Raw genomic sequence first — 27,496 nt, forward strand, 5'->3', positions numbered from 1 at the left:
CGTCTAGTGCTCCATGTAGCCCACCTCCTGGAGTTGCCAGCGCCCTGCGTTCCTTCAGGGTTGCTCTGGACTTCCTGCTTTCTCAGAGCTTTCCATGCGGCCCCAATGAGTTTTGATTACATTGGCTGGGCTTCCATCCTCTCACCCACCCACATGCACCGATTCCAGAGCAGCCGCAGAATCCAGGGCTCCTGGGAACGCAGATTGCTTTTCATGGCAAGGACTTTAGAATAACTGACCTACACAGATGACACGTCTAATGCATTTCAATGCGTGCCATTTGCTGGCTGTGTCAGGTTTCGAAAATCCCACATAGTGTAGTAATCAGTACAGAAAAGATGCGGATATGGAGAAAGGTATCATTTGAGGGGCTGTTTGGTACACAAACAAAACCCTGGTTATTGCTACTTTTAAACTGTGCCCCTCCTGTTGGTAAACTCAGATGTGGTTGATGCGTTCACTATAAAAATCATCTTCTGAATCGAAGGCTTCTTTTTTTAACAAAAAAGGTTGGTGCTAGAATTGACAAAAACAAATGACCCAATGTGGGATGTGCCGGGGGCCAAGATTGCTGTTAAATATGCCTTTTAGCTTCTTGGGAAAGGTGGTTTGAGATGTCCACATTTTTCTGCTTTTTTGGATCTGGGGTTTCAAGCTAGCTAACCATTAAGCTGCAGCAGGAATGAAGCAGTAGCTAGGGCTGGTGCTGGACTGCCACATGGGGTGAATTTCACCCTGTGCCCAAGCAGTTACCAAATATGTGGGTTAGTGTTTGTGACTCCTCTGTCTAAGTTTGGCAGAGGAGAAGCCTTTGCTGTCCAGAAACAAAACCAAGCACTAACAAATCGATATGAAGTCCCCAGTACAAATCTTCCAGCAATACAGAGACCTCAGGAGGGCCTTGAAGCATCCCTGATGAGTGTTTGTCTAACCTGCACTTGCCAGCATCCAGTGCCAGAGAATCCACAACCGTCCTTGTTTTCCAAACTTGCAGGTCTGCGCTGCAGATCCTCCACAAAGCCTGCGAGGTGGCCCGGAGGTACAATTACTTCCCAGGCGGTATGGCCCTGGTCTGGGCCACGTACTACGAGAGCTGCATCGGCTCCGACCAGAGCTGCATCAATGAGTGGAACGCGATGCAGGACCTGGAGTCAACGCGCCCCGATTCCCCGGCGCTGTTTGTCGACATGTCAGTCCCGATTCTTCTCTTGAGCCTCTGCTTGTTGATGTTAAAAAAACCTGTGTTTTCCCTTTCATCTTCCAGCACTTTGGTTTCCTCTCTGTTCACAAGGGCCCTTCAGAATGCTTGCCCCTTTTCCACTGGCTGTTTCAGTTCATGCCATCCTCCTGCTCCCTTCTCCATAATTGCAAGTGTCCTGTTACACAGAGAGAGCGCTGCCAAGGGCTTCTGTCCCAGCAAAGTGCCTGTCTGAATGTCTCCTTTAATTTTCCTTTCCAGGCCAACTGAGCGGGAGAGGACAGAGCGGCTCATTAAAGCCAAACTCCGAAGTATCATGATGAGCAAAGACCTGGAAAATGTGACCTCCAAGGAAGTAAGGAACCCCCCTACCCTGGGCTGTCTGGCAACAACCGGAGTGCTGTCAGAGTCTAGAGAAGGAGAGGTAGCTTTGTTGCTAGCTAGTGCAGGACCGGGATTTAGGACCCTTGGCATCTATATTCCCCACTGTTCTTATCAGATTTGTGCCCTGTTCTGGGAGTCAACCGCCCAGTGAGGTCTCAGAGTCTTTTGCAACAAGCAGTTGAAACAAGGAGTGCTGGGATGCATGTATGAGCCTTCTGAGTTGCCCTTTAGTTACTTGTTTTGATGGGTGAAGCATTTGCATGCAACCAGGTGAGCTGGATTAAAGCTCGCTCAGATGTGCAGGCACATGATGCAGTCACACCCCTTGATCTGCATTGTATATCCATGAGCTTGGCTTTTAAAGGGGAGGTGATGGGGGATAAAACTGCGTGGATGGCTCTTTTACAAATGAGAGAACTTGAAAACACCAAATTCTCTTTTCCTGTAATGCCACCACCTTTTCTTGTTTCTGATGGGTTTTGCTCTCGCTGCTTAGGGGCTAGTGCAGTGCTTGGGTGTTGAGCACATTAGGGGATGGCTAAGTGTATAAAAAGATGCAGTGTGGGTTGCATTGGGTTTTACACAAAGCTCTGAGTGAGCAAAATGTGGGGCCTAAAATACTGGAGGGTGACTGTTCAGTGAAATTATTGGTCTCGCAAAGCAATGATCTATCTCTGTGTCAGCCAGTCTCTCCCTTTCAGCCCCGTGTGTAAAATGTATCGGTGCCCCCCTTTTTCAAATACTGGTGAATGTTGAGCCCATTCAGGCCTTTGTGTAGGTGGCGTGTTCCCATAGCCTAAATGGCATACTGTTATGTTCTGCCCTGCAGATCCGGAATGAGCTGGAGAAGCATATGAATTGTAACTTGAAGGAATTCAAGGAGTTTATTGATAACGAAATGCTGCTCATCCTGGGGCAGATGGACAAGCCCTCTCTGATTTTCGACCATCTGTACCTGGTAAGCGGCAGCATTCTGAGCTGTGCATTGCAAACAGCTTGCAGGGGTGAGCGGGGGCTCAGGCAGGGTATGGTGTTATGCAAGGTGGGTTTTTTAATCAGTAGAAGACATAGGGCAGGGTACTGTCCAAGCACACAGGTTATTTACTCTCAGACCCAGTCAGTGCCACTGGTTTTTGTTTGCTGAACTGGGTGAAGCCGAAGCTGAGGCAGTGAGGAGGTCAAAGAGCCTTCCACTGGGTGTGGACTGCACAGAGAGTAAAACCTGAGCAGTGTTGTATGCTGGAAGCCTAGGGTAAGGCTGTGAAGGAGGATGCGACTCGTGTCATCTCCTACCACTAGATGGTACTGCAAGCAGAACTAGAAATTACCATCTGGAACAAAGACTTAATGAAGACAAGTGAGGTCCTGCACCCGATTCACTCCTTCCAGGACAGAGACCGAGGAAGGATTGATGTTCACAGGTCAATCTTACGTTGGCATCCTCCTAGTTTTGCCCCCTAAAGCCATGTCCCAGATTCAGTGCACAGCACCCACACCCCTGTAATTAGAACCTCCCCTTCCTCCTGGGAGTCACCTGGGTCTAGGTTGTACCACCTGGAACCTCTGGGTTTTTGGGCATCTGAAGGGTTTTCCCTGTACAGTTGCATTTGCTACTGAGTAGCCACTGACAGTCGATTTGTGGTGGACTCGATGGTAGGAACTGGGCTTAGACTAATTCCCTCAACTCTAGAGACCAAGTAGATCCAGAGATGCTCACTGCCACCCCAGACAGGCTCTGAACTGCCCCCTCGAGAGACGGGCTCAGTGCCCCACAGCCCATCTCCTTTGCCAGCTCCAGTGCCTCTCCAGTTCTCACGACTGGGAGCTTCTCAGACTAAAGTCCAACTGTATGTTCCTGTAATGTTCCCACTTGGCTCCTAACCCTACCTTGTGTGTGATCCATACCTTCTCATGGGGGAGGGTGTTAAATAACAGGGCTGCCTAAGGCTTCTCCAGTAAGGAGGGAGAAGGGTTTTCCAGCAAAGACTGAAACCCAAGGTTTGAGTTCCCATTGGGTCTGCCACGACTCCATGGGTGAGTGACTCGATCCCCTTGCACCTCAGTCCGGAAGGTCTGTATCAGGAGGGCGATGATAGTCCCTTTCTTCCAGCCTTTGCATTGCCCATTTCGATGGTAGATGCTGTCATTTGTTGTAGTTTAGATTGCTCATCCCGCCTCTGTGTGACTTGCGCCCTAGGGATCAGAATGGAACGCCTCCAACCTAGAAGAGCTGCAGGGCTCAGGGTGAGTACTGCACTGTTCCTCTCCCTTCACCCACTGGCTCTACAGGCAACCAGTGCCAGATGTTGCATGTGAGACACTTAAATCCCCATGGCACCTGCAGTTCTTCTCCTGCTCAGGTCTCTGAAGAGAGGACGTATGACCCTTATAGGGCATGGGGCACCTGAGTAGGGCACCTCATTCTGTTTGCACTAGCAGATGACCTGCTCTTGCCTCTTTCTCTGGGCCAGAAAATGGACGCAACCCTTGCCTATCTGCCTTTGTAACGTGTCTCTGGAGCAGTGGATGAAGAACACAGTATAGCAGCTATGTATTAAATAGCTGAGCTGGTTGTTGTCTCAGGTGTGAATTCCTGAATGCTGCACACAATTAAATCTTATGGGGCATGTCACAGAAAAGCCCTTCTCCAAATGGTGCAGAACTGCCCGAGAATGAGCACATTTGTGGGAAGCATCTTCCATTTCCCTGGTGCCTCCAGGCAGCTGCTGGGCCATCGCCGCAAGAGTTTTCTCCACTACGCCACTTCTTGGCTTGATTTGCTTTCATGCTTTCTAGGCCAGTGGGAATTTTGTGCGTAAATACTTGCTGCTCGCCCAGGACACGCTCGAGGTCCAGTCTGACGATTGGAGAAGCATTGCTCAACAAGAAGAATAACAATGTTTTAATTGGAGGCCTCAGGAACCAGATGTCTGAGCATTTTTGAAACAGTCAAATAAACGGCGCATTAATCCTTTGATCATCTGTGATGGTATCTTTGACATGCTGTATTTAAAAAGCCGAAGCTGGACGAATCTTTGCCCAAATGATTGGTTCTTTTGATTTGTCTGCAGGATACAACACAATAAATTCATATGGGCACTCGCTCTCCTAGGTTGAATGGTGAAAGCCTTGCTCTTGGGCCATGCAGAAGCAGAGGGCAACTAGGAAACTTTTATTTCATGTTTCTGGTTGGAAAGAAGGAAGAAAGGACAGTCATGTGGCCGCAGCATAGGACTAAGAATCAGGGTTCCTGGGTTCTCTCCCCAGCTGGGCTATTTATTGTGGGACTTTGGGCAGGTCTCTGTACTTTTTCCTCCCTCAGCTTCCCCATCCATAGAGTGGCGGCCCGTTTATTTTCTTCTTGGGGTTCGTCAGTTGTTTGCAGAGTGCTCTGAGCTCCTGAGAAATGCAGAGCCTCGGTTTTGTCTGGTTAGAGGCGAGATGTTTTTATTGGAAGGGCAGGGAGCAAGGACCTCCTGGCTCAGGTTGGTAGGCTGGTCCTGTGAGTCCTTCATGGGCATAACTCCAGCTGCTGTCTTGGAAGCTAAGGATTTGGGGACTTGGGGCCAGAGGGCGAAGGGGGCTTTGCTTCCTGTGTGTGGCGACCACCAGAGCTTTGCATCACATTTCATGTGCTTTATCAAAGACATTTCCATTCCCCACTGAGGTCTGGCGTGGTTCAACTTCATCCTTTCTCTGTTTCCCTATCCTTCCTTCCAGCATTGACTACATTTTAAACGTAACACGGGAAATCGATAACTTCTTCCCTGGGCTGTTTGCCTATCACAATATCAGAGTGTATGACGAGGAGACGACTGACCTCCTTGCCCACTGGAATGAGGCGTATCATTTTATCAACAAGGCCAAGTAAGTGGATGATCATCTCCGGGGTGAGGGTAAGGACCTGTCGGTGTCTGTGGAGAGAGTAGGCATGAGTCCTTGCATGTCTCTGTAGCCAGAAGACAACCCTCAAGGGTAGGCAGGTGGGGAAATGCAGTAGCTGGCAGGGCTCGGCTGAGCACTTGGAGGCGATTGCAGAGGTTGATGCTGACCTGAGCCCACCAGACGCCGCTGTGGTGCCTCTTACTGGTTAGCAGGAGCAAGGAATCTGTTCGGCAGGGGGCTTACCACACCTCCGCGTACCCCAGGAAACTCCTTGACCTGTTGTGCCTCTCTCTTCAGCTCAGCATCTGTGTCCCCAGCACTTTTCTGTGCTCCCAGCTCCCTGCCCCTCATTCTGGCACAATACCTTTATTCAGCATCTTTTACTACCATGTCAGTTTAAGGAGCTTTGCTTTCTACTGCCATGCCAATTAAGTTGCTCTCTCTTTGCTGCTTAATTGCCAGGGTTTTTTGTCAAGCAATGAAGAGATTTCTGAGATCCCTTCTCTTGCAAAAGGCCTTTGAGAAGGGAGTTTGCGATGCCCTGTCTGGTCCCAGGAAATGGTTAATGATTAACCTCTTTGCCACCTCCCAGAATTAGCCTGGGCGTTTTCTTTTTATTCATCAGTTTTTGGGTTTTGTTTCCAGTTTTTTTTCCTCTCTCTCTCTCTCTCTCTCTCTCTCTCTTTTTTTTTTTAAAGGAAGAAGTGGTGTTTTTATTCCCAGTAAGAAAGAGTAAGCTGGAAGGAGAGTTCTGCCGCAGAAAACGTTGAACGATGCATTAGAGTAGAACGAACAGAACAGTCTCCCCTGCAACAGCAAGCACCCAAACCCATTGGGTTCTGCCATGATACACTCTAGTTTTTCTTGCCTTGACGCATGTAGTTTATCACTGGATGGGTTTTCCTTTGTCTCCGCACCCTGCGGAGATTTTAACGATGACACCTGGTTAGCCTGCGCTTTATCATGGCTGAGCTGTTCCTTCAGTTACGACCCCATCACTGGGTTTACGGGAGTTTTACTCGGTGTTGACCTTGGCTCCATCCTTCCACTGAGACTTCATGATTAGTAAAGGGCTCAGGCAGAGTGGAGACTGTAGAGGTTTTATTCTCTCAAATTCATGGCACAGCGCTCTTGGGGGCTGTTGCTCTGCCCCTGTTACTTGTCTTCAGGCTTGACCGCAGGTTTGAGTCAAAGCCTTTGGGTTTGTGTGGTTTGCATTGATGACAGTGACAGAGGGGGCATGGAGGACAGTGACTAGGCCCTGGAGGTCCAGTGGGGTGGCCACCATCTTGCTAGCCCACCATTTTCAGAGACAAGGTCAGTCAGGCTGAGGGAACTCGGGCAGCACTGCGGTGAGGTGAGAGTGGTTGTTAGGTGCAGCCCTTCTCCAAATCCCCTCTTTCCTGGTGAGAGGTTTATCTTTTGTTTGGACCATTTTGCCCAAACCAATTCGCTCCTCCGGTGCTGTGATCGAGGGCGCAAGTCCTCATCTGCTCCCTGTTTCAGGACGTGACAGTAAAAGCTAGTAGCCAAGGACTTTGAGACACAGTCTCCCTTTCTTGTTCCCTCCCCACCAGGAAAAATCGCTCCAAGTGTCTAGTGCACTGCAAAATGGGTGTGAGTCGGTCTGCTTCTACAGTCATAGCTTATGCAATGAAGGAATTTGGCTGGTCCTTGGAAAAAGCCTACAATTATGTCAAGCAAAAACGCAGCATTGCAAGACCAAACGCGGGTTTCATGAGACAGCTGTCAGAGTACGAAGGCATTTTAGATGCAAGGTAAGATGCTGATCAGAACATCTCCCTGGGGAGCAGGTAGCAAGTTACCATTGTGTGTGGTGAGTCCCTTCACCGCTAAAATTAGAAACGGAAAAAAACAGTTTAAAATTTTTAGAGCTGGTCAGAAAATGGGAAGCAAAAAAGTCTCCAGGGAAAAACAGTTTTTGGTTTCAGGAGCTATTTTGGGCAAAAACCATTGTGGAAATGTTAATAACAAGCAGAAAGTTTCAGCAGCATCAAGGGTTTCTCCTGAGACAGCACACACATGTTAGGTTCTGTCCATGCTGGTCAGGACCTGGGTTTAATTTAGGCACAGATGTGATGATCATATACATGCTGTAGCCCAGGCTGGGGAGCAAACCACCAGGACTGGCAGCGTTCTTGGGCCAGCTAGCTGTGTTTGAAAGGTGGCAAGGAAGAGTGTGAGTGAGCGAGGTCCTTGGTTTCAAATCCCAGCTGCTGGAGGCCACTTTCAGTGGAAACTTCATCTCTGCATAACTTCCTGTTCCTTTTGGGTGGGGGCAGGGGGTGTCCGCTGTGGCTGAATTTGCCCTTTGACCTTGTGCAAGGTGAGAGTGCCTCAGCTATTGGAAGGGTCATCTGCTTCTGGTGTGAGGGGCAGCTCAGGAGGGTTTATCTACCCTGTGTATATCCCCAGTGGAGGTCTCAAGCTACCTTTAGTCTCAAGGACTCATGCTTTAGATGAAATCCTGATTTCCTTGAGCCCCTTGTGTCCCAAGTTATACTCGGGTGTCTTCATCTGGAAGCCTTTTTCCTGCTGAAGGTCTTTCCTTCCGGCTGAAGGCGCACTGTTCTCTGTTTCCTCATTGGGTTCCTGTGCCTGGTATTCCTGCAGGGGGTCATGCTAACTGCCGATGTGCTCCAGGCCTTCCCAGTCACAGCTGCTGGGCTCTGGGGCCCTTGCCTTCCTGTTACATTTCTTCCTTTGAATTAACTGAAATGTCCCACTCACCCTACAGCTGGGCCTAAGTTGCAGCTGGATTGCTGCTTCCAGCCCGCTTAGTGCTGCCACTGCCCGCTAGGATGGGGGGGATCCAGTTGCGGTTGCCCGTTTCGTCCAGAGGGGTGGGTCTTGTATGATGAGTTTTGTTGCAGTCACCCATGCCTTCTCCTTTCCCCCCCACCAGCAAACAGCGCCACAACAAGCTGTGGAAGCAGCAGGCAGAGAGCAACCTGCCGCCGAGCACAGACGGCTCCCCAGGGTCCGGTGCCTTTCTGCTTGAAAGTCTGGACATCGATCTGGAAAACCGGCTGGTTGACCTGGACGCGCCTCTGTCATCCACCTACTTGGACAACCGAGGCGGCATAGAGGCTGGGGAGCTCAGCTACTGCTTCCGGCACCTCTCTGACTCGCTGCTGGAAAACAAGCAGCCTGGTGACAGGGAGGGACTTTTCCAGGTGGAGGACCTGGAGCGGGATGCCATTTCAGAGCAGGTGGAGTCGCCCGCAGGCCAGCCTCCTCCTCTAGCACCTCCTGCGGATCCCATGAAGGCCAAGGAGAGCGTGGAACCGTTGGCTGAGCTGAGTGGGTTCTGTGAGAAGGAAGTGAAGAAGAAACTGGAGCTGGGCCCTCAGAAGGCTTGGAAAGCTCCTGGGCAAGTGGATGGCGGGGAAGGGAGCCCCCGGGAGGAAAACCCCATGGAGAGGTGGAAGAGGCGCTTGTCCGTGCACAGGGAAGAAAGCCGGCTCAACAGAGAGAACCTAAATAACAACAACAGCAAGCGGAGCTGCCCAGAGGATTTTGAGGTGCGTATGGGACCAGGATGTGGCTGATTCACATGCCCCGCTCCCCGTGCATGAGACCGCCCTGCTCATCCTTCTGGCGCTGGTCATTTGGGGTTGGAAGTAGTGGCTCCTGTCGTAGTGCTTGACCCGGGTTGAGCCTGTTCCACATAGAAGCGCTTCCCAATGCTGCTTTGCTTGTAGGAGCTGTGGAGCCGGACACCCCAGGGAACGTGGGGCCACACCGATGTGCTATAAAGCCTCTCAGAGCGACCTCCTTTGTGGCCGTCGGTTGAAACGGTGGGTTTCCCTCTGCTCCAGATGCTACTCACTGGTGGCAGTCGTGTCCCAGACTGCAGCAGGAATGGAGCCAGGATTTGTTTCCAAGTCCCTTGGGCCTCACAGCCATTCGTTTCCTCTTCTGCCACTTCCCTTTCAACCTGCCAGGCTGCCTTATTTTCCCCTCTGTCCTGTTCCAGTAGCTTAGTGAATCTGACCTCTTTCTGCCTGTTCTTTCCTTTCTTAGCACGATGCCATATTCGGGATCCTCAGCAAGGTCAAGCCTTCCTACCAGTCTTGCGCTGACTGTATGTATTCCGCAGCCCGTGCTTCCCCGGACACCTTTGGGGAGCACTGCGAGAAGCTGAACCTGGCCGCAGCCCACCGTACCTCTACCATCTGCACCCAGCCGGTGCTTCTCTCCCACCTGACTGCTCACGTGCCAGACCAAATGCCAAGCAGGCTGCGGCCTGGGGAAGCAATCAGAGCTAAACTCGACATCGTGCCTCCTTTGGTCGAGGGGATGAGTGTCACGGACATCAGTCCTTGCAAATCTGTGGCCGCTCAGCCCAGCGGGATTCCAAAAGAGGCCACCAAAACGCCTGTCAGAGCCCTGGTTGCCAGAAGGAACTCGCTTGGTGAGAAGAGCCCTCTGAACCCTGATGCCTTGAAGGAAGAGGCCCCATCCAGGAAGGATGTCAAACCAACCAAGGACCTGAAGTATTTGCTGTTCAGCAAAGAACTGGAGAAGCCCACTGCGAACAGTTACCTGATGCAGCATCAGGAGTCCCTGATCCAGCTCCAGAAGGCAGGCTTGGTTAGGAAGCATACCAAAGAGCTGGAGCGGCTGCAGGGAGCACCACTGGAAACCTCGGCCCTGGTACGAGAGAGCCCCTTGAGCAGACCTGACGTGGGTCCGCTGGAAGAAAACCAAGACTCGGCTGCCCGCCAAGGCCCAGTGCCTTTGCTTAGGCCAGCGTCTTCGCTGTGCGACGGCGCAGAGAACAACGTGCAGAAGTCAGAGGCCAAATGTTCCTTCGAGGGAACGCCACAGAAAACCTCGACCCCTCTCATGTGCCGACTGGAGCACATGAGCAGTTACACCAGGGATTTCCTGAAGACCATCTGCTACACACCCTCCTCTTCCCGGAGCTCCAACTTGACCCGCAGCTCCAGCAGTGACAGTATCCACAGCGTGCGTGGGAAACCTGGCCTGGTGAAACAGCGAGCTCAGGAGATCGAAACCAGGCTTCGGCTCGCTGGCTTGACTGTTTCCTCCCCCCTGAAAAGGTCCAATTCTCTTGCCAAGCTGGGTTGTCTGAACTTATCCTCCGAGGACTTATCGAGCGACATGGACGTGTCCACACTGACGGACTCCAAGGAGGCCATTTCGAGCGAGTCTTCCGTGCTCTGTGACTCGCAGGCCACTCTGAGATGCGTGGCCGTAGGCTCCAAACTCGTAGCAAAGTCAATTATGGGCAACTTGAAGAGCACACTTTGGATGGGCAAAAGTTGACACATTCTGTCCTCTGTCTGTCTGTCTGTCTATTTTAAATCAACATTTACAGCCTACATCCAATGCAATTTTATCTTTGGTAACAGTCATTCATTTGACAACCTCTTTCTCCTCGCAGGTGGGGGGAAGGGGACGCTGATTGATTGGAATGAACAGCACGAGGAAGAAACCATAGCGCATGGCTTGGAATGGGACTTTGTGCGTGTGGATTGCCTACTGCTCTGACCCACACTTCCCAGGACTGTTTGCCAAGTATAATAATGTTGCAGTTATATACGTGTATATAAAATGCTGAAAATTTCTGTTTGAAAGTCTCAACAAAAGAACTGATCACAGCATTTTATTTTATTTTTGTGTGCACAAAGCAAACATAGCACAAGTCTTTCGTTCCAACAGGCACTTGTGGAGAACTCCACAGATGGTGACATAAACACTACCTCTGTTCTGGTTGATATCTGGTCTTGGTTTATTGTTTTTAGAAGCCGGTTCTTTTTCTCTGCAGGATATTTAACATTTTTTTTGAAAGGCATTTGTGTGTGACATGTACTGTAAAGACCCAAATGAGCGTGGAGGGTGTAGGCTTCACTGCACTGAGTTCATCCTCATTAGGAGGTCATGCAAAGGAGCGTAAAGCTGTGTTCGTGTTGACCAAGTGATCTGCTGACCAGTCGGTCCCTGTGAATTGTCCTAGTCCCGTATTCATAATGGAGTGACATCTAGGCTTGCGTGTTTTTGAATTTCAAATGGAGAAGGTGTCTTGTTCTTCAGGTATTATTGCTGTTTGTCGTGGTTTATGACTGTCCCAGTAATAAGAATGAGCCTGGCCAGTAGGTGACCATGAAGCATTGTGAGATGTATGTGATGCTGGAGTCGGTGTTGTACTTGTGCTTTGGAGAACCTACTGCACTGAGCTGCTGCTGGCACGAGTTGCGTTAAGATGATTACTGACTTGTGTCCTGCCGTGACAGGCGGCAGCCAGGCTTACTGGTGTTCAATGCGTTTGACATATAAGGAGGTATTAGGCAAATTTTGTTTATTTTATATAATACTATATTTTTGGTAGAACAGGTCCTGCATCCTGGAGTTTGCAGCAGTACTGCAAAGCAGCAGCAGCAGGGCTAGCTCAGGAAAGTGCATGGTTGTCAACCTCCTTTCTAGGCGAAATCCAAGGGGGTTATTTATTGTGATGGTGGTGGGGCTGCATGGAAGGGAGCATGCCCTCACTCCTGTTGTGTGTCAGTGGTGCGCAGCATAGGGGCTGCCGAAGCTGAGCAGCCTCCTCCCAATAGCTCTGAAAATCTAAGTTCTGCTCTCAGATGCTGCTCCCTTGGGCTACGCTGGTCTCACGTTGTCCTTCCAACAGCAGAGGTTGGGGCAAAGGCCAGGATGGGGGAGTTTTGCTAACCTCACCTCAGTGGACTATTGCAATAACTCAGAGAGGATAAGCCAAAAGCTAGAACAGTGTCCCGAGCCTTTAACAAGCATTCATTCTTCCATGTGGTGCTGCTAGCTTCGCCTGCTGACAAAGGCATTGCGGCCTTAGTCCTGGCCCCACAAACTCATTAGCTTCAGCAGTACAGGACCAGGCCCCTGGCTGTACAGCTCCTTCCTTCACCTGCTGCTGAGGCCTGCTGTCCAGCAAGTGTAGAGACTGCCTTGAAATTCTGTTCCCGTTTGGGTCGTCTTCTAGTTCCCAGTGAAGCACTTGAATCGGAGGACTTTGGGATGCAGTCTGGCAAATTAATGTGAAAATGGTGCTGACCGCGATGAGTTAAACAAGTGAGATATGTGGAGGGACCCAACTGTGCCTGAGTTCAGTGTCCCTCAGCAAAGGGGCGATGACACGTCCATGGCTGCCATGGTGCTCCTTAGAGCACCGCCAAGAAGCAAGGTCCCATCCACCTGTTCTTGGTTTAAGCCGGAATAAGGCAAGGTGTGACCGCCGGCAGAGTTGTCGGGAGCATCATGGCAGTGGTGTAGACGCACCCTTACCATGTCACGGCCCATTGCAGATCTGGTCCAGATCAATGTTTTGGTACGCCGATCCTCTTGTGCTGCTCCGATGGCAGCGGGCTACAACAGTGTGTAGTTGCCCACGGATGCCGTGTTGAGTACAATCATCTTGCCAGCCTGCCGTGGAGAAGTCTGCTTTTAAAAGACACCGTCATGCTCTGTATTTTTGCCAAATTCAGAGAAAAGTGTTGTGAAGCACCTAAGTCCCAGGTTCCAAAATGCCTCAGTCGCTGCAGCTTCTCAGACTCGTTGCAAGTCATTTGGACATGAACTCTTGGGTGACTTGCATGCTTCTGAAAATTAGTCTAGGGTAACGTTTTAAAAAAGGCCTAAATCCTATGTCTTAGGTTAACTTTGGTGTCAAACCGACGCATCTCTCGTACTATGCAGTTTTAGTGGCTAGGTGGGTGTGAGCCAGAACTGTATTTTAAGCGTTTCTATGTGAAAGCTGTTCTTGCCGACACTGCACGCTCATCCTTAGCTCACCGCCACTTTGCCATTTCACACAGGGAGGGTTGTTTCATGTTAGCAAAGCAAAAAAAGCATCGCCAGCAAGCAGCACTCTGAGGGTCTTTTGGGGGTGTGAAACATTGGGGTTCACACTTATCCTGGTATTGGAGAAAACTCTTCTGGCTCAGAGAGTTGGACTCTTCCTTAGCTGCTCTGTGCTGTTGTTTGCTGGCTACAAGTCTTCAGCTGTGCGTTTTGCACAGGCATGTCTCTCGATGCTGTGGTTGCCATAGTTTTTTGCGCTGAGTGACTTAATTGAATTGTTGTTTCTGTGACGTGTTTCTGAAGTCAGTGCTGACCAGTTCAGTCCATTACACTGTGAATTCCCTGGCGCACATACCCGCCATCTCCCACCCCAGTGAAGACATTTCCATTTCACTTTATCTGGGCTTGAGGGTAGATCAGAAATACCAGCATGGTTATATGCCTAATGTTCAGGTACCATGGGTGCATTGCTAGGTCCCAGTGCACGTCGTAGATTTTTATCGTCTTCCTATGTTTGTTCGCGCCTAGGTGAAAAATGGACTGGGGGGGATTAGCAGGTGGCGGGCACAAAGGAGAGCTCACCAGGTACTTGACGTCTGCCAGGGTTTCTTCAAAGCCTGTTCGCCCTTGCGAAATGGCTCATACCGAAGGTATGCATGTTGTCAGTATGTCCACCAGCTCCCCCAAAGTCCAAGTATTGTGCTTGAGGCTTGAGCGCAGCACAACAGCTGGGTACAATGGGAGCCGTGAGAGCTGGTTGCACAGTTGTTCAAGTTTTGCAAATCACTGACCCATTCCTCCTTTGCTACGGGGAGGTGTTTCTTCAGGCAACTCCCTTTCCCATGTGACGCAGACAAGCCCTGTCATCTTTTGCCCAAGCCTGTGGCATTGGAGGACAGATTCTAGCCTTTTTTGCATTATGTTTAATGCGTCTCTTCCCATATCCTATTTCTCTATTTTGTTTCTGCCCTCTTCACCCAAATAACCCTCAAGGGTCCTTAAATAGTGCCATGCTTGAAGAACAAGTAGCAAGCCCCTAGGCTAGGACTGCCCTGTTTTCAGTGGGTCTGCTTGAAATGTCCCACTGTGGGGATGCGCACACCCCATCCTCCGCATTGCTAGGGCAGGGACCATCCGGTGGGGAGTAAGAGCGCGTGCAGTGTAGTGTGATACGTTTCAGCACAGTGAACGATGTCCCGCTGCAGAGTTTGTTCCCAACCATGCCGTTGGCTGACCGACCCGCTGTCACTCTTACGAGACGAGGAGCTTAGACCTGAAGCCCCAGGGATTTCTAAGACACAAGTGAATATAGTATTTCCTTCCTGTTTTCTTCTTGGGTGCCTGCCAAATTCGACTGCTACTTCTCCTTGTACTTCTCCCATTGACTGCTCTTCCCAGGTGGTGATTTGAACTCAGCCGTCTGGTCGCCCATGGCTGTGTCACCACTTCCACAACATCGCTCATCAAGCTTGAAACCCCATTGCTGCTTAGTGCAATGCTATACTGTCAGGATTAGAGAGGTAGCTAATTCATTTCTTTTTTATTTCTTTTTTTTTTTTCTTTTAAAGCCATTTTATCCATAGAGGGCCCTAGCATGCCATTCCAGAGTTCTTGCAGCCAAAAGATGCAATGCCTGCTGGCTGCATTAGACTTGTTGCATGAGAAGTTAGCTGTTTCCTTTCCCTCCCGTGTATTGTAACTGTTCGTTTCCAACTGAGTGCCTTAATAATAGTTTACATATACCATATCTTTCTGCCGAGCTGTCAAACTCTGCTGCTTCGCTGTTGTTCTGGTGCTGCGGTGTCTTCAGTGGCAGTCGGACCATGACTACTTGCACGTACCTTCCCTGTGTGACGCCTGTCATTCCTGAGCTCAGAGCCACTATCGGATTCGCCTTCCCTGTAGTGGGGCGTATGAGCAGACAGATCCCAGTCTCTGTTGCCCCATCGTTGTTTCGATGCATCTATGCATAGCTGCAGAAAGCACAGGCCGGGGTGCAGGGCTTGACGAGACATTCCAAAGACGGAAGGCCATCGTTCCTCGGGGCCGTGTTGCAAACGCCATCTCAGCCAAGGCGCGCCCCACCGTCCGATCTGAAATGTACAAGCTGGCACCTTATTTCCAGCCTATGCTTCTTTTCTTTTCTTTTTTCTTGGTCGTCGTCATTCCGTGTTTTAGAGAGCACCTCATCTTGGCCTCAAGTGTTCTTTAATTCAATGATGTCTCCATTCTTGTTCCAAATGTTGGCCTGTTCTCCTCACCCAAGGGTGGACTCAGCTCCCCGGCTAGTGCCCTCGTTAGGCAAACTCCAGACGTGAAAGGGCAGACGACTGCTGCGTCGCTGTTTCAGTGCATTGCTGTACTCTGATGATATCCACGTTCCTTTTGTTCTGGTGTATTTCTTAAGTCTGGTTTTTATATATTTAAATATGCAGTATCTTTTGTACTGTACCTTTGCAGTAGGGGATGCATAATGCACTTTTTTTTTTTACTTTGGTTTGTAAAAGTGTACTGTATATTTTATGTGCTTCTTGTGAGAAAAATAAACTTGTTTTTTTTCTTTATGAGTAAATTCGGCACCACCTTTTGAAGCCCACTTCCACAGCTCAAAGTGCACGTCTCCATGCCACAGGCATCCACGGTGTTGGCAATCGGTGTCCATCCATAGACGTCACTGCCTCTGCCTGTTCTCATTCAGGAGCGTTACTTGTGTTACGGACGAGGTGTGGGACACTGCGCATTACAGGTCGGGAGCCAGATTCTGATCTTAATGCTGCCACCTCATCAGAGCCAGCCAGAGGAGCTGGAGCGGCGTAACTGAGAACAGGATCTGATGCAGGACCAGTTGGTGTCGTAGGCCTGGATGCGTGACAAGGCAGATGGAAATGATGTGTGAAGCAGTGCAAAGGAGTGGGAGGTGGGTGTAGGGTAAAGCTGCCTCCTGCCCTCCCTCGCACACGTCATCACCCAACCGCCTCTCGCATCGACTGTTGCTCTTGTTTGCTACAGTCCCCAAGAGCTGAAGCAAAGCTCTTTTCCGCCTCTGTTGTTGCATCACTTGCACCTGTGGCAAAAGCACCGCTGAACCTGGCTCAGAAGTGTCCATGGGAATGGCACCTCAAGTCTGAACCCCATCAGATCTTGCCCAGTGTGATCCCTGACACCTTCCTACCTGAATCCTGAGTCACTTGAGCCAGTACCCACAGGCAATGAGACAGTGCCTGCAAACAAAGAGACTGGGTTAAATTGGTTCTGCAACACCAGGGGCTGGTGGGTAAAGAAAGCCTAAAGTGTTGGAACTTGAGCCACCATCTGAGGACAACCTGTCAGATGTTCAGCTTTGCAGAGCATCTTACCAAATAACGGTCCAGATACAGGGAGCGTAGTGTAGGGTCAGGCAGGTCCCATGCCCATTAAAGGCACTAGAAAGGCAAAAATCTAGAACTCTTGGTTCAGAAATGATACCTTTTATTAAACCAACTAGGAAATTGCAAAAAAAATATATTTTTCTGTAAGCTTTTGGGCTCACAAACACCCTTCATCATGCTCTGGGAAAATTAAAGATGGTAAAGAGTCTCCATAGACAGGAAGTAAACTTCATTTTTGCACAGAGGGAGCTGGCGATGGAAATCTGTCCCTCTGGGTCCATGAGAGTGTCTGTGTGAGTTGTTCTGAGTTGCTCTTTGTTGTGTAGATCACATAGGATTAAGGTGAAGGCGCTAAGCACTCTGCTGCCTGCAGAACCCAAGAGTTTATTTTGTCACGGGGTTGCATGGCCTTCTCTGCCTTTGACCCAGGCCCTTCAAATCCCAGCTGACATGGTAAGAAGAGACCTGGGCTTTAACGTCTTTTCCAGGAGACAAATCACTGGCAGTTAAGCGGACGAATTGCACGTTACGAGCTGTAGCTGGGCCGTGGAGCCTGTCGTGAGATGAGTCAACTGGGTTGCAGATCAATGTTCCATGCAATGTGGGCTCGGCCTTTCCAGTGCTTTCACCAAATTTTGCCTTTAAAGGCAAACAGTGCACGGCCGCCTCTGCTGCCTGCGAGGAGTCTCGTCGCTGCTTGGAATCGCTCTTGCTCTCTAAGCTGCTCCGGGGAAGAACATGTCAGTGTTTACGTTGGCAGTGTAACAAAGCAGGCAGAGGATGCTCTCTGGCACTGACATGCTGGGAAAGCCATTAACCCCACCAAGAAATGCTGCCTCTTAAATGACATTTTGATTTTTCTGTAGTTGATCAGGCTCCACCTTGGTAGCTTTGGAGATTGGCATTTGCCACTTCACCAATCAAGAGCAACATGGGCAGTGGCAGTGCCCATGTGGACTGCTGGTAACCGCCAAGGGAGGTCTGTTGGGGAGTGGAGAGTCTCCATAACCACTGAGGCTGCCCATGTGTTTTTGTGCCCAGATGGTTTCTCTGATGGCCCTGGAACGTATTTGAGGGCTGGCGTTAATCTGCTGGCTTTTCAAAACCTGGAGTGTAAAATGTTTAGGCTGGAAAGTCCTCGCAATGAGCTAACTCGCTCATCCAGCTCTCTTAGGCCTCGCAGGATACCCCAAGTCTCCGTGAAGATCGTGAGCTTGGTTTAAATGCAGGTATTAACACACCAAGCTTTATGTTGCAGAGAGATTTGGGGCAGGAAGGGGGGCTGGGAAGATTTTGCACCTGCTCTAAATTTACGGCCCTTGGAGACGCTGCACCCCTCTGTACTGCTTTGTGGACCTGATTACTTTGTTTTGCCAACTGGCATGATTTTGAGCTACGCTTGTGCCCTTCCTGAAAGTCATCCGTGAGGGAAGATGAGCCCATTAGGCAGGAATTCACCACCTGGGTGAGCAGCATCTGTCTGGAAATGTAGCATAGCCAAGCGCTGGAAGCCAGCGCAGGAGCTGTGGTTAGGTCTGGGAGGCCTGGGGCAGAGGCGGGACTGCCAGCGTTGCCAGTGTGTGCGAGGACTGTCGCTTTGCCCCCGTTCCCCACTGTGCTACACGCACGTCAGTCCCAACGTGGATTTTGCTCTTTTGCAGCGTCTCCAAACAGGTTACTTCAGATTTGCACCGTGGCGTTTGGTCCCCCCTGCTAGAGTTTCATTCAGAGCTCGTGGCACTCTGCTGGTTGGAAGGGCCCCGGAAACGCTTGCTTCTTTCATGGCTGGCTCCTTTTCACTTTGGGGAATTTTTTGCATGGGATCCTGAGACTTTCTGCTTTGTGCACGTCTGAATTGTGTCTGCTCCAGAGAAACACGAGGGAAAGACCAAGCCAGAGCCATTGCCATCCATGTCAGCCGGGTGGAAGCCAGACATTCACTCTTAGCAGTGGGGAGAGACGCGTCCGTGTGGAGTGACGTCTTGGCTTGAAAGTCTCCACCTGCTCTGCCCCACTTTCCTTAGGATGTCTGATTTTGGTGAACCAAATTTTTGAACCAAGAGCTCTAGGTTTTTGCATTTGAATTCGGTGAGGTTTGTGGGATTGGAAGGGACCTCCAGCTTGGTGTCTCTGTGATAGCTGAATCACCAGTCACCCTGCCATGGACCCTGCTGAAATGCATGCTAAAGGAAGCCATGTCCTCTGGACTCCCATGAGTGGGGTGTTCACAATGCCTGACCTTCCCAACTCTTGGTTTGCTCTTTAGGTTGATAATCAGCATTTCACCCTGTGCAGGTGCCAGCTTCCAACCTGTGTCCCTGGGCTGGGGCCTGGGAGCCTAGCTGAGCCCATAGATGGGCCGTAAGCACAGCTTCCCGGCCCAGAGCACCCGTGGGTGTCTCTAATGAGAGCCACGTCCACTGCCCACTGCTGTCCCTTCACCATGAGCAAGAACCTTCCCTGACGTCCCAGCGCAAGGGGATTGTCCACGTCCAGGGGTGCAGACAGACGGGGCTCTGCATTGTCTGGCTGTGCCTCGAGGCTTTTTATAGCAGACCCAAACCCAAGATATCACTAACAGGAAAGATAGCAGCCCTGGGAACTCGCACATCAGCACATGCCATCTACACTTTGCTTTCGGCAGTACAGAGCACCCATCCCAGCTCCCGCCGTCGGAGCTGGGAGGATCAGGATGTCTAAACATCAGGCCAACAAAGCAAAAAGCTTTCCCTCCACTACCTGCTTCCGAGTCTCCAGGCCCAACCCTTGTCCTCAGCAAAACCAGGGCCTGGAGGTGAAGGAGCGTTGAGTCGATGGTTGTTTATGTATTTGTTTTTACCGATGAAACCCTAATGGCCTCATGGCGTTTAAAAGGCAACTTCCCTTCCTTCCCAGTGGTCTGCCAAGATGCGCTGACTGCCCCTCCTCAGACGCCATCTGAAAGCGTGCGTCTTTAGCCACTGGCCCCTAAAAATAATTTATAAAGAGCCATCGCAAGACAGGGCGACAAGACGGAGCACAATCTACCATGAGGCTGCTGGTAAGTGTATAGATGTCCTTTTCTTTCCCCTTGTTGTGATCAAATGTTGTATCCTGTTTATGGTGTTGCTATGGCAAAAGCAGACAACATCTGGAACAACATGAGTCCTGTCTGATGCTGACGAGCGGCGTGGAGTTTATAGGCGAGGTAGTGGACTGTGTTGCTGGAATATAAAACATCTGCGGCGTCCACCGTGCCAGGCATGATGGCATGACAATAAGGACAGGGTGTTGTAGGTGCGGCACGTTGCTGCTTCTCCCCGTTCCGCGAAAAAGCCTTGGTTAGGTTGGCATGAGCCGCTTACTGCATGGCCCTGCTGGCTCTCAGCCCACAAATGCTTGTTGACTAAAGGATAACGTGGCACATTAAAGGCGGGCCATCTCTCTGACCCATTGCTTTCCCCTCCAAGGGCTGTCTTGCTGTGGGGACAGAGCTCCGTTAGCAAGTTTTTCCCCTGATGCTCAGCTTAAATTTTCCTTTGCTTAATCCAGCCCCGTTGATCCTAGTTACAAACCTGTCCTGTAGCAGGCTTGGATACGCTGACATGGGTAGAAAGGAAATATCTGCTCTATCGCTGCGTTGTCTTTGGCTGTAAGTTTGCAGGCACATGGCCAAGGCCAATGCAGGAGGCTAAAATGAAGTGCCTATAACATCCTGCCAGGCTATCCTGGGTGCTCGGACCTTCTTTTATTGCAGTGCAGCGAAAGCCCTTGGAGGCACGAGGAGAAATAAGCCGATGACGTGGCGGTTATCTCTGCAGAGGGCAAAGGGTTTTATTGGTTTTTATTACCAAGTGCCCAGAGCAAGTCAATAGAGTGAGTCAATAAATGCCCTCCATTGTGATGGGTCCTGTGTGAGCGAGTGATGGGAAGAAAGAGGGAGCAGAGGCCTCTCCAGAGCCGAAAGTGGGAGGTTATGGTTCGCACTCCTTCCAGGTACCAACCAGCAGCTGAGAGGAGGCGAGGGGGAAGCCCTCAAAACATGCCGCCAGTCTGGGTGGATACAGGTGGAGCAGAGGTAGCAGCAGGGCAGGCCTCCTTCCCAACCCGCTGGGCCCTAGCCCTGGTGTGGAAAGACCCCAACTGAGGAACCGAGCCGTAGTGGAGGGTGGGGAAGGGGGGAGCTTCAGTCCCCTTGGCCCGCTCCCTCCTTGCCCTGCTGCTGGGCGTTCCTCTGGCGGGGCAAGCTTCAGATCCACTTGCCTTCCCTGCGCACCATGCATCTGTCAGGCTGCTGCGTTGTCAGCGCCCGGTGGAAGTTGTCAGAGGGAAGCTGGGAGCTCGGGTAGCTGAGCAGAGGGCACGTGACGCCGCCGGACCCTGGGGCGGCTCGGGGCAAGCAGCGGTGGCCTGCAGCAGCGAGGCAGCCCCCTGGACCATCGCGCCACCTCTGTGATATCCAGGGCAGCCTGCTCTTCCCGGCTGCGCGCAGACTCAGGCAGGTGACTCTGCCTCGGTCCTGTGTGGGTGGCAGGCCTGGCAGCCAGAAGGGCTAGGAATGTAAATGTTTTCCTCAGTGGAAACTTCGATCCGGCCTTGGATGCACGGGCCAGAGAAGGTGTTTCCGAAGCAAATTCCATGGCTGCTTCAGACCATGTTTATGAGGACTTACAGGTGGGTCTTCTTGCATCTGAAACCCTCCGCGGCCTCCGAAGTGGCGGGGTGTCGATAATATCACGTACGGGGTATGTGGCTTGCAGACAGCAAGGGAAATGGGGGAGCAGAAGCCAAGCGTGGGAGGGTATGCACGCAGCTCTCGTTCGCTGACAGCACCTGCTCGTGGCTGCGGCATGGGGAAGCTCTGCGGATAAGCAGGGGTCTGCCAGGCAGTGAGAGGCCCGGCTGGTCTGTCCCCACCTCCTCCCTGGCTTTAGGTGTGACATATTCCCTACAAGTATTTCGCCGCTGCCCTGTGCTCTCCAGCCACGCAGCGGTAAAGTGAGTGCAGCAGCAATTTCCTTTTATGCCTAGATTTAAAGAGCAGGCACAGCTCGCCCCACAGGAGCCCTTGTCTGACTCTGCCAGGCGCTCGGTGAAGAGCTCTTCGGAGCGAACACTCGAGGGGAGATGCTCTCGGTTGCAGGAGCCTGATGCTAGGTTGTGACATCAGTTGGGGGATGACGTATGCCACCGTAAGGGGTTCAGGGCAATGTGGAGGAGACCGAATCTCTTTGACATGCTGGATGTCCAGCAGAGCAGGGACCTGCTTTGCAAACACAGCTTGGTCACTTTATTATGCTAAATTTAAATTGGATCCTGGTAATAACACTATGATCTAGCTGTGGCTAATAAATCCACGTGCAGTCTTCTGTTCATAGAGGTTTGTGTGCTTCCTAAGCAGTGGCTGTTATTCTTAGAAGACATCCCTGATGGAGAAAGGCTCAGGCCATAGAGACTGCAAGTTTGTTAGAAACGGGACGCACTTGGGAATGAGGGAAAGAAATAGCTGGAGAGGACTGTCCTGACAAGACAAGTGCCTGTGAATCTGATGACTTGATCCTGGGAAGAAGCAGTTGGGCCTTAGGGCTTGTCACCCACATCCCCACCTTCCACAAATATGCATGCCCAGATGAAAGATGGGTTGGGAGTAGGGCGGTGAGAAGCCTGGTGTTCAGTGATCACTCAGAGCCAATAGACAATCGTCTGTGACGCTCAGTGTCTCCGTTTGACTTCTCAGCATTGCTTAGCCTTTGTACAACCTAAAGGTGAGTTTTGACAGCTCACACACAAGCCTCTTAGACATACAGTCCCCTTCATCTCCCTTCCCAAGACAAATGTGGCTGTGAACATTAGCGCAGCCCAGGATTTCAAATACTTGAAACCAGTCTATTGACTAAGCAAACTAGTGACGCTCAGTTAGTCCTTGAGGTGCCGCAGCCCTGCAGGCTTTCCCTGAGACCTCTCTACCATTCTTGTCTTGCTAAGTCCTTTAGTCCCATGTTGTGGGGCTCAGGTCTCTCAGCCTCTTGTGGGTGCTTCCTGAATGAGGCCAACGTGGGCAACACAGCTGGCTGAATGCCCCTTATCTTTTCCTCTGGGATGGGGGGGGTGGGGTGGTGTTGCTTATTTCTTTGTAGTAGCATCCATCTCCCAGTCTCATGTGATCACAAGGTTGCCTCTTGGGTTCCCTGCAGCATCCTGTGCAGAAGTGGGGGCAACTCCCGGGACCCCAGCTCACCCCGAAGGAACCCGTGCCCAGGAGGTCTACTCTGCGATGCAGGATCCCTGTGCCAGCAGCGCTGGCGTCACTCTCTGTCCCTGCTCTGCAAGGGGATGGGAAGCATTGCTGTTCTTGCCCGTTTCTTCTGAATTCCAAGCGCTGTCATGGCTGGTGGCGTTTGCTGCTGTGTGTCTTTCTCCGTTCTGGGTGTATGTGCGCGATGTGGACGCTGAGCTCCCCAGGCTTTCCTGCTACAGGTGCCTCATGTTGCATTTGGGATTCTCTGTCACATGCACGGAGTCAGAATACCACTCACCTTCCACAGGCTCTGGTCTGGACTGGATTATTTCTTACGCTTAGCAGATCGTAATCAGTTATCAAGGGGTAATTCTGCATGTTTTGGACTGTGTCTCTAAGGGTTTTGTCCCAAGCCCTGGTCCCAGTCGGGACATTCCTGCTGCCTGCCTTCTTGCTAGCGATCTGCTGCCTGCAAGGTACACAATAAAGGGCTATTTGAACCCTCCCCAGTTGTCCTCCACAGTTTTAATGGGGATTTCTAGCTGCTGCATTCTTGCACTTGGGGTGTTTTCTTAGTTATTTTGCCTCCTGGTACTGAGCAGTGTTCAGTGATCACTCAGAGCCAAGGAATCGGATGGAGAAATGCTTCGTTCAGCATGTGAGTTCTGATTGGAAATGGGCAAGGTGAACTTCTGTGTAATAGAAGAGCCAGGGCAGGTCTATATGACAGGACGTGGGGCCTTGTGAAGATGCAGGAGCCAGCTCTGCACAAGTTAGCTCACCTACGAGAAGCAGGATGTGGCTGTTGCTCAAGGACAGCGTTCCCTCTCCCAGCAGCTTCCCAGGCTCTGACCCCAGCATACGGCAAGTTGCACTTGTTTTGAGCAGCCTTGAGGTAGATTTTAAGCCTCCCTCTGCTCATAACCGATGTTGTGTCTTGCTGTGAAGTGGCTGGAAAGGGCCAGTGCTGATAAATATTCCCCGGACTGGGACCGGCCAGCTCCTGGGGCTGATGATGACCAGGATAAGTTGTTCACATGTAGGCCGCTGGTTCAAATCTGCCTCTGGTCTGTGGTGTCGGGACGTTATTGCATTCAAGGGCTCTTTGGTGAAGAGGGCAGAGGGGAGGGAAATCCCTGGTTCACAGAAAGCACCAGCTGTAATTGCTCCTCTCCTTGGCAGTGGCAGCATAGAGGCCAAGGACTGAACAGGGCCAGGGAGAATGACTGTTCTGCTGCTCTTGTTTCATCGTTTCATAGTTGTTAGGGGCTGGAAGGGACCTTACACATTATCGGGTCCAGCCCCCCGGCACTTGGCGATGGCTTTGGGTCGGCTGCAAGGTCCAGCAGCAGACGGAAGGTTTCCTGAGCTACCCCCGTGGTGTGCACAGGACAGGATTTTCATCCTCCGGTTCTATCCTTCCAGTGCCATTGCCCCTTGCCCCTGTCCCTCTGCTTGTCTCAGACTGCTTGTACGCAAGGCTGACTTTCACTGGGACCTCTTCCCCATCCTTCGACGGCAGGTGTGCGGGGAGCAAAAGTTTCCCAGCGAGGAGACTTGAGCCCCGTTGCTGGCTGGAGAGCAAGCCCAGACCCCCGTGCAAACAAGGCAGCACCGAGGTGTGCGGCGTGGGGTCTGGTTTACAGTCGCTCACCGACTTAAGGGGTTGCTGCATGTCTTTATATTCCCACTTGGGCTCCTTAGAGCCATGCAAAGAGGGAAGCCTGACACCTCGTAGGCCATAAAAGGCAAAGAGCCTGGGAGAGCCTATGGGAGAGAAGCAGGTCACTGGGAGGCATTTCGCCATGAGCTGCAATGTCAGGCATTCGGGCTGTATATAAATGGATTAGGATTCTTTAAAGATCTCTCTCTCTCTCCCCTCCCTCCTACCTCATTCTCGGGAGAGTTTACAGGAGCCTGTTTGGCAGGGGGAGGAACTTTCTGCATGAAGGTTTGTCTAACGGTGCCCGGCACGTTAACGAGGGTCTCGATTAGCTTGGGGTTTCTGAATCTCTTTAGGGAATCTTGCTTTTGAGGCTGGTGTCGGGCTTGTCTGTTTATCTTGCGAATACTTTGATGCCACAGTAATTCGTCTAACAATAACATATTCCTGCAGATAATTCCAGCCAATCTCTTTCTACCCTAAATAGTCTGTGCACAGTGCCTTCCCCAGGACGCTGGGATCCAAACCAAGGCCCCGGCGCCAGCCTGCGCTGCGCACCGCTTCCAAGGAAGGAGTGGTTGGGCAGAAGGGGGATGTGGTAACTAGACTCCCGTTGAACTCCCAGCAAGTGCACGACCACTGTGGACATGCATTTCCAAGCTCTCCATGAGACCCGATGGAAGTTGAGCCTGTCCTGAGAGGAGTGACCAGAAATGACCTGACTGCAAAGAGTCAAAGGAGCAGTGGAGATCCAGGAAACCCTCTGACATTAGAGTCACGGTCACCTGGAGGAAAAGAGGAGGGGAAGCAGAAGAGGACACAGAGCCTGTGTGCGAAGGGAATGCGTTGGCTGGTGAGAAGTCGGTGGATGTCGGCTGTGTGGACAGCTGTTCAGGTAGGGTAGGTCTGGCAAGCACCCAGTGCTGCAAGCTCCTTTGTCAGGAGCTGCCACCCTGCCCTGGACTCCGGCATGCCAGGCTTTGCTGCCCATCTCCACCGCCTCCGACTCTAAGTGATGCTGATTCACATGACCTGGGAACCGAAGACTCCCAGCAGTCCGTGAAGTAAAGGGAAGGCGGTGCCGAAACCGCTTTAGACACCCAACGTGTGAGAAACCTCCATTTCGAGGCATTTGCCAGCACGCCGGGATGGAAGCCTCGACCTGGCACTGCTCTGGCTATTTGCTTGATGGCAAAAGTCAGATGAGAGAGCAAGACTCTCCGCTCCCTAGGAAAACCTCCAGGATGAAACGCGAAGATGATGCTCTTCGGAGTAAGAAGGAAGTCAGCCGGGAGGACCTGTGGTTTGAAGCGGAGCCAGGCGACCCCCTGGATGCCAGTTACGATGTGCATGTCTCTACCAAAAAGGTACAGATGAGCAAAAGTGTGCGCGAGAGCCGGTCCACGGGGGTGGTGGCAGGGAAGTCGTGCTTGGAAGAACAGACTATAACGAAAGGACGTGGGAAAAGGTTTGTGAAAGGCGAAGCCTCGATGAAGGTGTTGGAGATGCAGCTCAGCCGGCCGCACTTGGCAGCAGGGCCCGAGAGCAGGAAGGTGAACCCCGTTGTTTATAGGCTGGAGGAAAATGAATTCAGCATCTGTGGTCAAGAGGGGGAAATCTCTCCTTTTGCCCACCCTGAGCCTGCAGGAACAAGGGAAGCAACAGAAAACAGAGCCCCGCAGGTGCAGGGACGCCTCGGGAGCGAGCCGGCAGCAAGCACGAGTGGAAATATGATCAACACTTTCCAAGGAACCCTGAGGAAACAGATAAGCCGCTCAGACTCAGAAGGCAGCACGGAGAGCAGACAAGTGAACAGACTGACATTGAACTCTCCCTCCGAGGAATTTAAACCTGCTGTCCCCGCCAGATCAGACAGCTGGGGGAGAGGAGCCACAGCAATGGACTGCGTGCTGCAAAGCAAGCAGGGCACAGCGGCTCCATCTGCCTCGCACGGCCTCCAGGACAGCAGTGATCAAGGAGGAAACTTCAGGCAGACCATTAGTGCTGCCTCTCAGCCCAAAAGCTTTGCAGACTGCCGCCCAAGTGGTCAGGCTCACGCGCAGGAGCCACTGGGGAAGCCAGAGAAAGTTGAGCAGGTAGTGAAGAGCCTTGAGATAGTGGTCTCTGCTACTGCAAGCTGCACTGTGGTCACTAGAGATGCTGACATGGATCCAAGAGGCAACAGCGGCCTGGGCCTCGAGCGCAGACGAGGTTTCAGGAGTGAGGCAGGCACGATGGGGTCCAATTCGAACAGCCAGGGAAGCTGCGCGCCAGCCCCCAGCCTGCAAACCAAGGAAAGCCTGGCAGCTGTTCCTAGCAAGGCTGTCACAATGGCAGGGGTGCTGCAGGAACTACCCCGCTGCCCAGCCGAAGCCAGCAAAAACCGGGCAGAAATCACATTGCGGAGCAATGGAATAAAATTAACAGGAGAGAGGATCCCAGGCCAGGATCTCGCCCAGCAGGAGCAGAAAGTGAGGAGAAATGAAGAGGATGAAAAGGTGCTGAAAGTGGCTGACGTGAAGAAAACCTTTGAAAAGCACAAGTCGGCAGAGGGGAAAGCAGCAGCACCTCCGCCCAGTCCTGCCAGAAAAGGTGAGATATGTTAACTGCTGGGGCGGTTGGCTTGCAAGAAGTTTATCTGTGTGGTAGCATCAGATTTCACAGCGTAGTGTGAAACAACCTGCAGGTGGGAGTTCGGTGCGGAGATGAGTCTGATGCGCTGGGGTTGAGAAGCTCTTCAGAAAAGAGCTGCCTGAGAAAAATGGAGCAGCAGCTGTGGTCCATTCACAGCCAGCCGCCCTCTAGCACAGCTCCCCGGTGAGGAACCCAGTGTGGGCTGATGCAGTCACATTCCCAGTAGAAATGCAACCTGAGGTGACAGCTGTTTGGCGAAAAAAGAGCCTTCTCCGTATAAACGTTTCCTGCAATGACAACGGTAATACCAAGCTTTTATAAAG

At 51.5% G+C, this 27,496-nt stretch overlaps 2 protein-coding genes across 4 annotated transcripts in view; both read left to right on the forward strand.

Annotated features, from left to right (window-relative positions):
* The window catches only part of SSH1 (slingshot protein phosphatase 1), a 43,099-nt gene extending 27,250 nt beyond the window's left edge, over positions 1-15,849 (forward strand). For 2 of the 3 annotated variants that reach the window (XM_090063803.1, XM_090063804.1), the window contains 8 exons: positions 995-1,189; positions 1,460-1,553; positions 2,412-2,540; positions 3,780-3,826; positions 5,303-5,449; positions 7,045-7,245; positions 8,394-9,012; positions 9,515-15,849. In XM_090063803.1, coding sequence (XP_089919929.1) covers positions 995-1,189; positions 1,460-1,553; positions 2,412-2,540; positions 3,780-3,826; positions 5,303-5,449; positions 7,045-7,245; positions 8,394-9,012; positions 9,515-10,783 — 2,701 coding nt within the window. In that variant the 3' untranslated portion in view covers positions 10,784-15,849. Of the gene's footprint in view, positions 1-994; positions 1,190-1,459; positions 1,554-2,411; positions 2,541-3,779; positions 3,827-5,302; positions 5,450-7,044; positions 7,246-8,393; positions 9,013-9,192; positions 9,289-9,514 lie in introns of all 3 variants that reach the window. The other variant, XM_090063805.1, reaches the window with a different exon arrangement.
* Positions 15,850-25,026: 9,177 nt separating this feature from the next.
* Positions 25,027-27,496, forward strand: part of CORO1C (coronin 1C) — a 67,293-nt gene continuing 64,823 nt past the window's right edge. Inside the window, exon 1 of the mRNA XM_090062570.1 lies at positions 25,027-27,131. Coding sequence (XP_089918696.1) covers positions 25,688-27,131 — 1,444 coding nt within the window. The 5' untranslated portion in view covers positions 25,027-25,687. The remainder of the gene's footprint in view (positions 27,132-27,496) is intronic.

The sequence above is a fragment of the Crocodylus siamensis genome, chromosome 9 (assembly GCF_052110815.1).
Source record: "Crocodylus siamensis isolate JL-2025a chromosome 9, ASM5211081v1, whole genome shotgun sequence".
NCBI lineage: Eukaryota > Metazoa > Chordata > Crocodylia > Crocodylidae > Crocodylus > Crocodylus siamensis.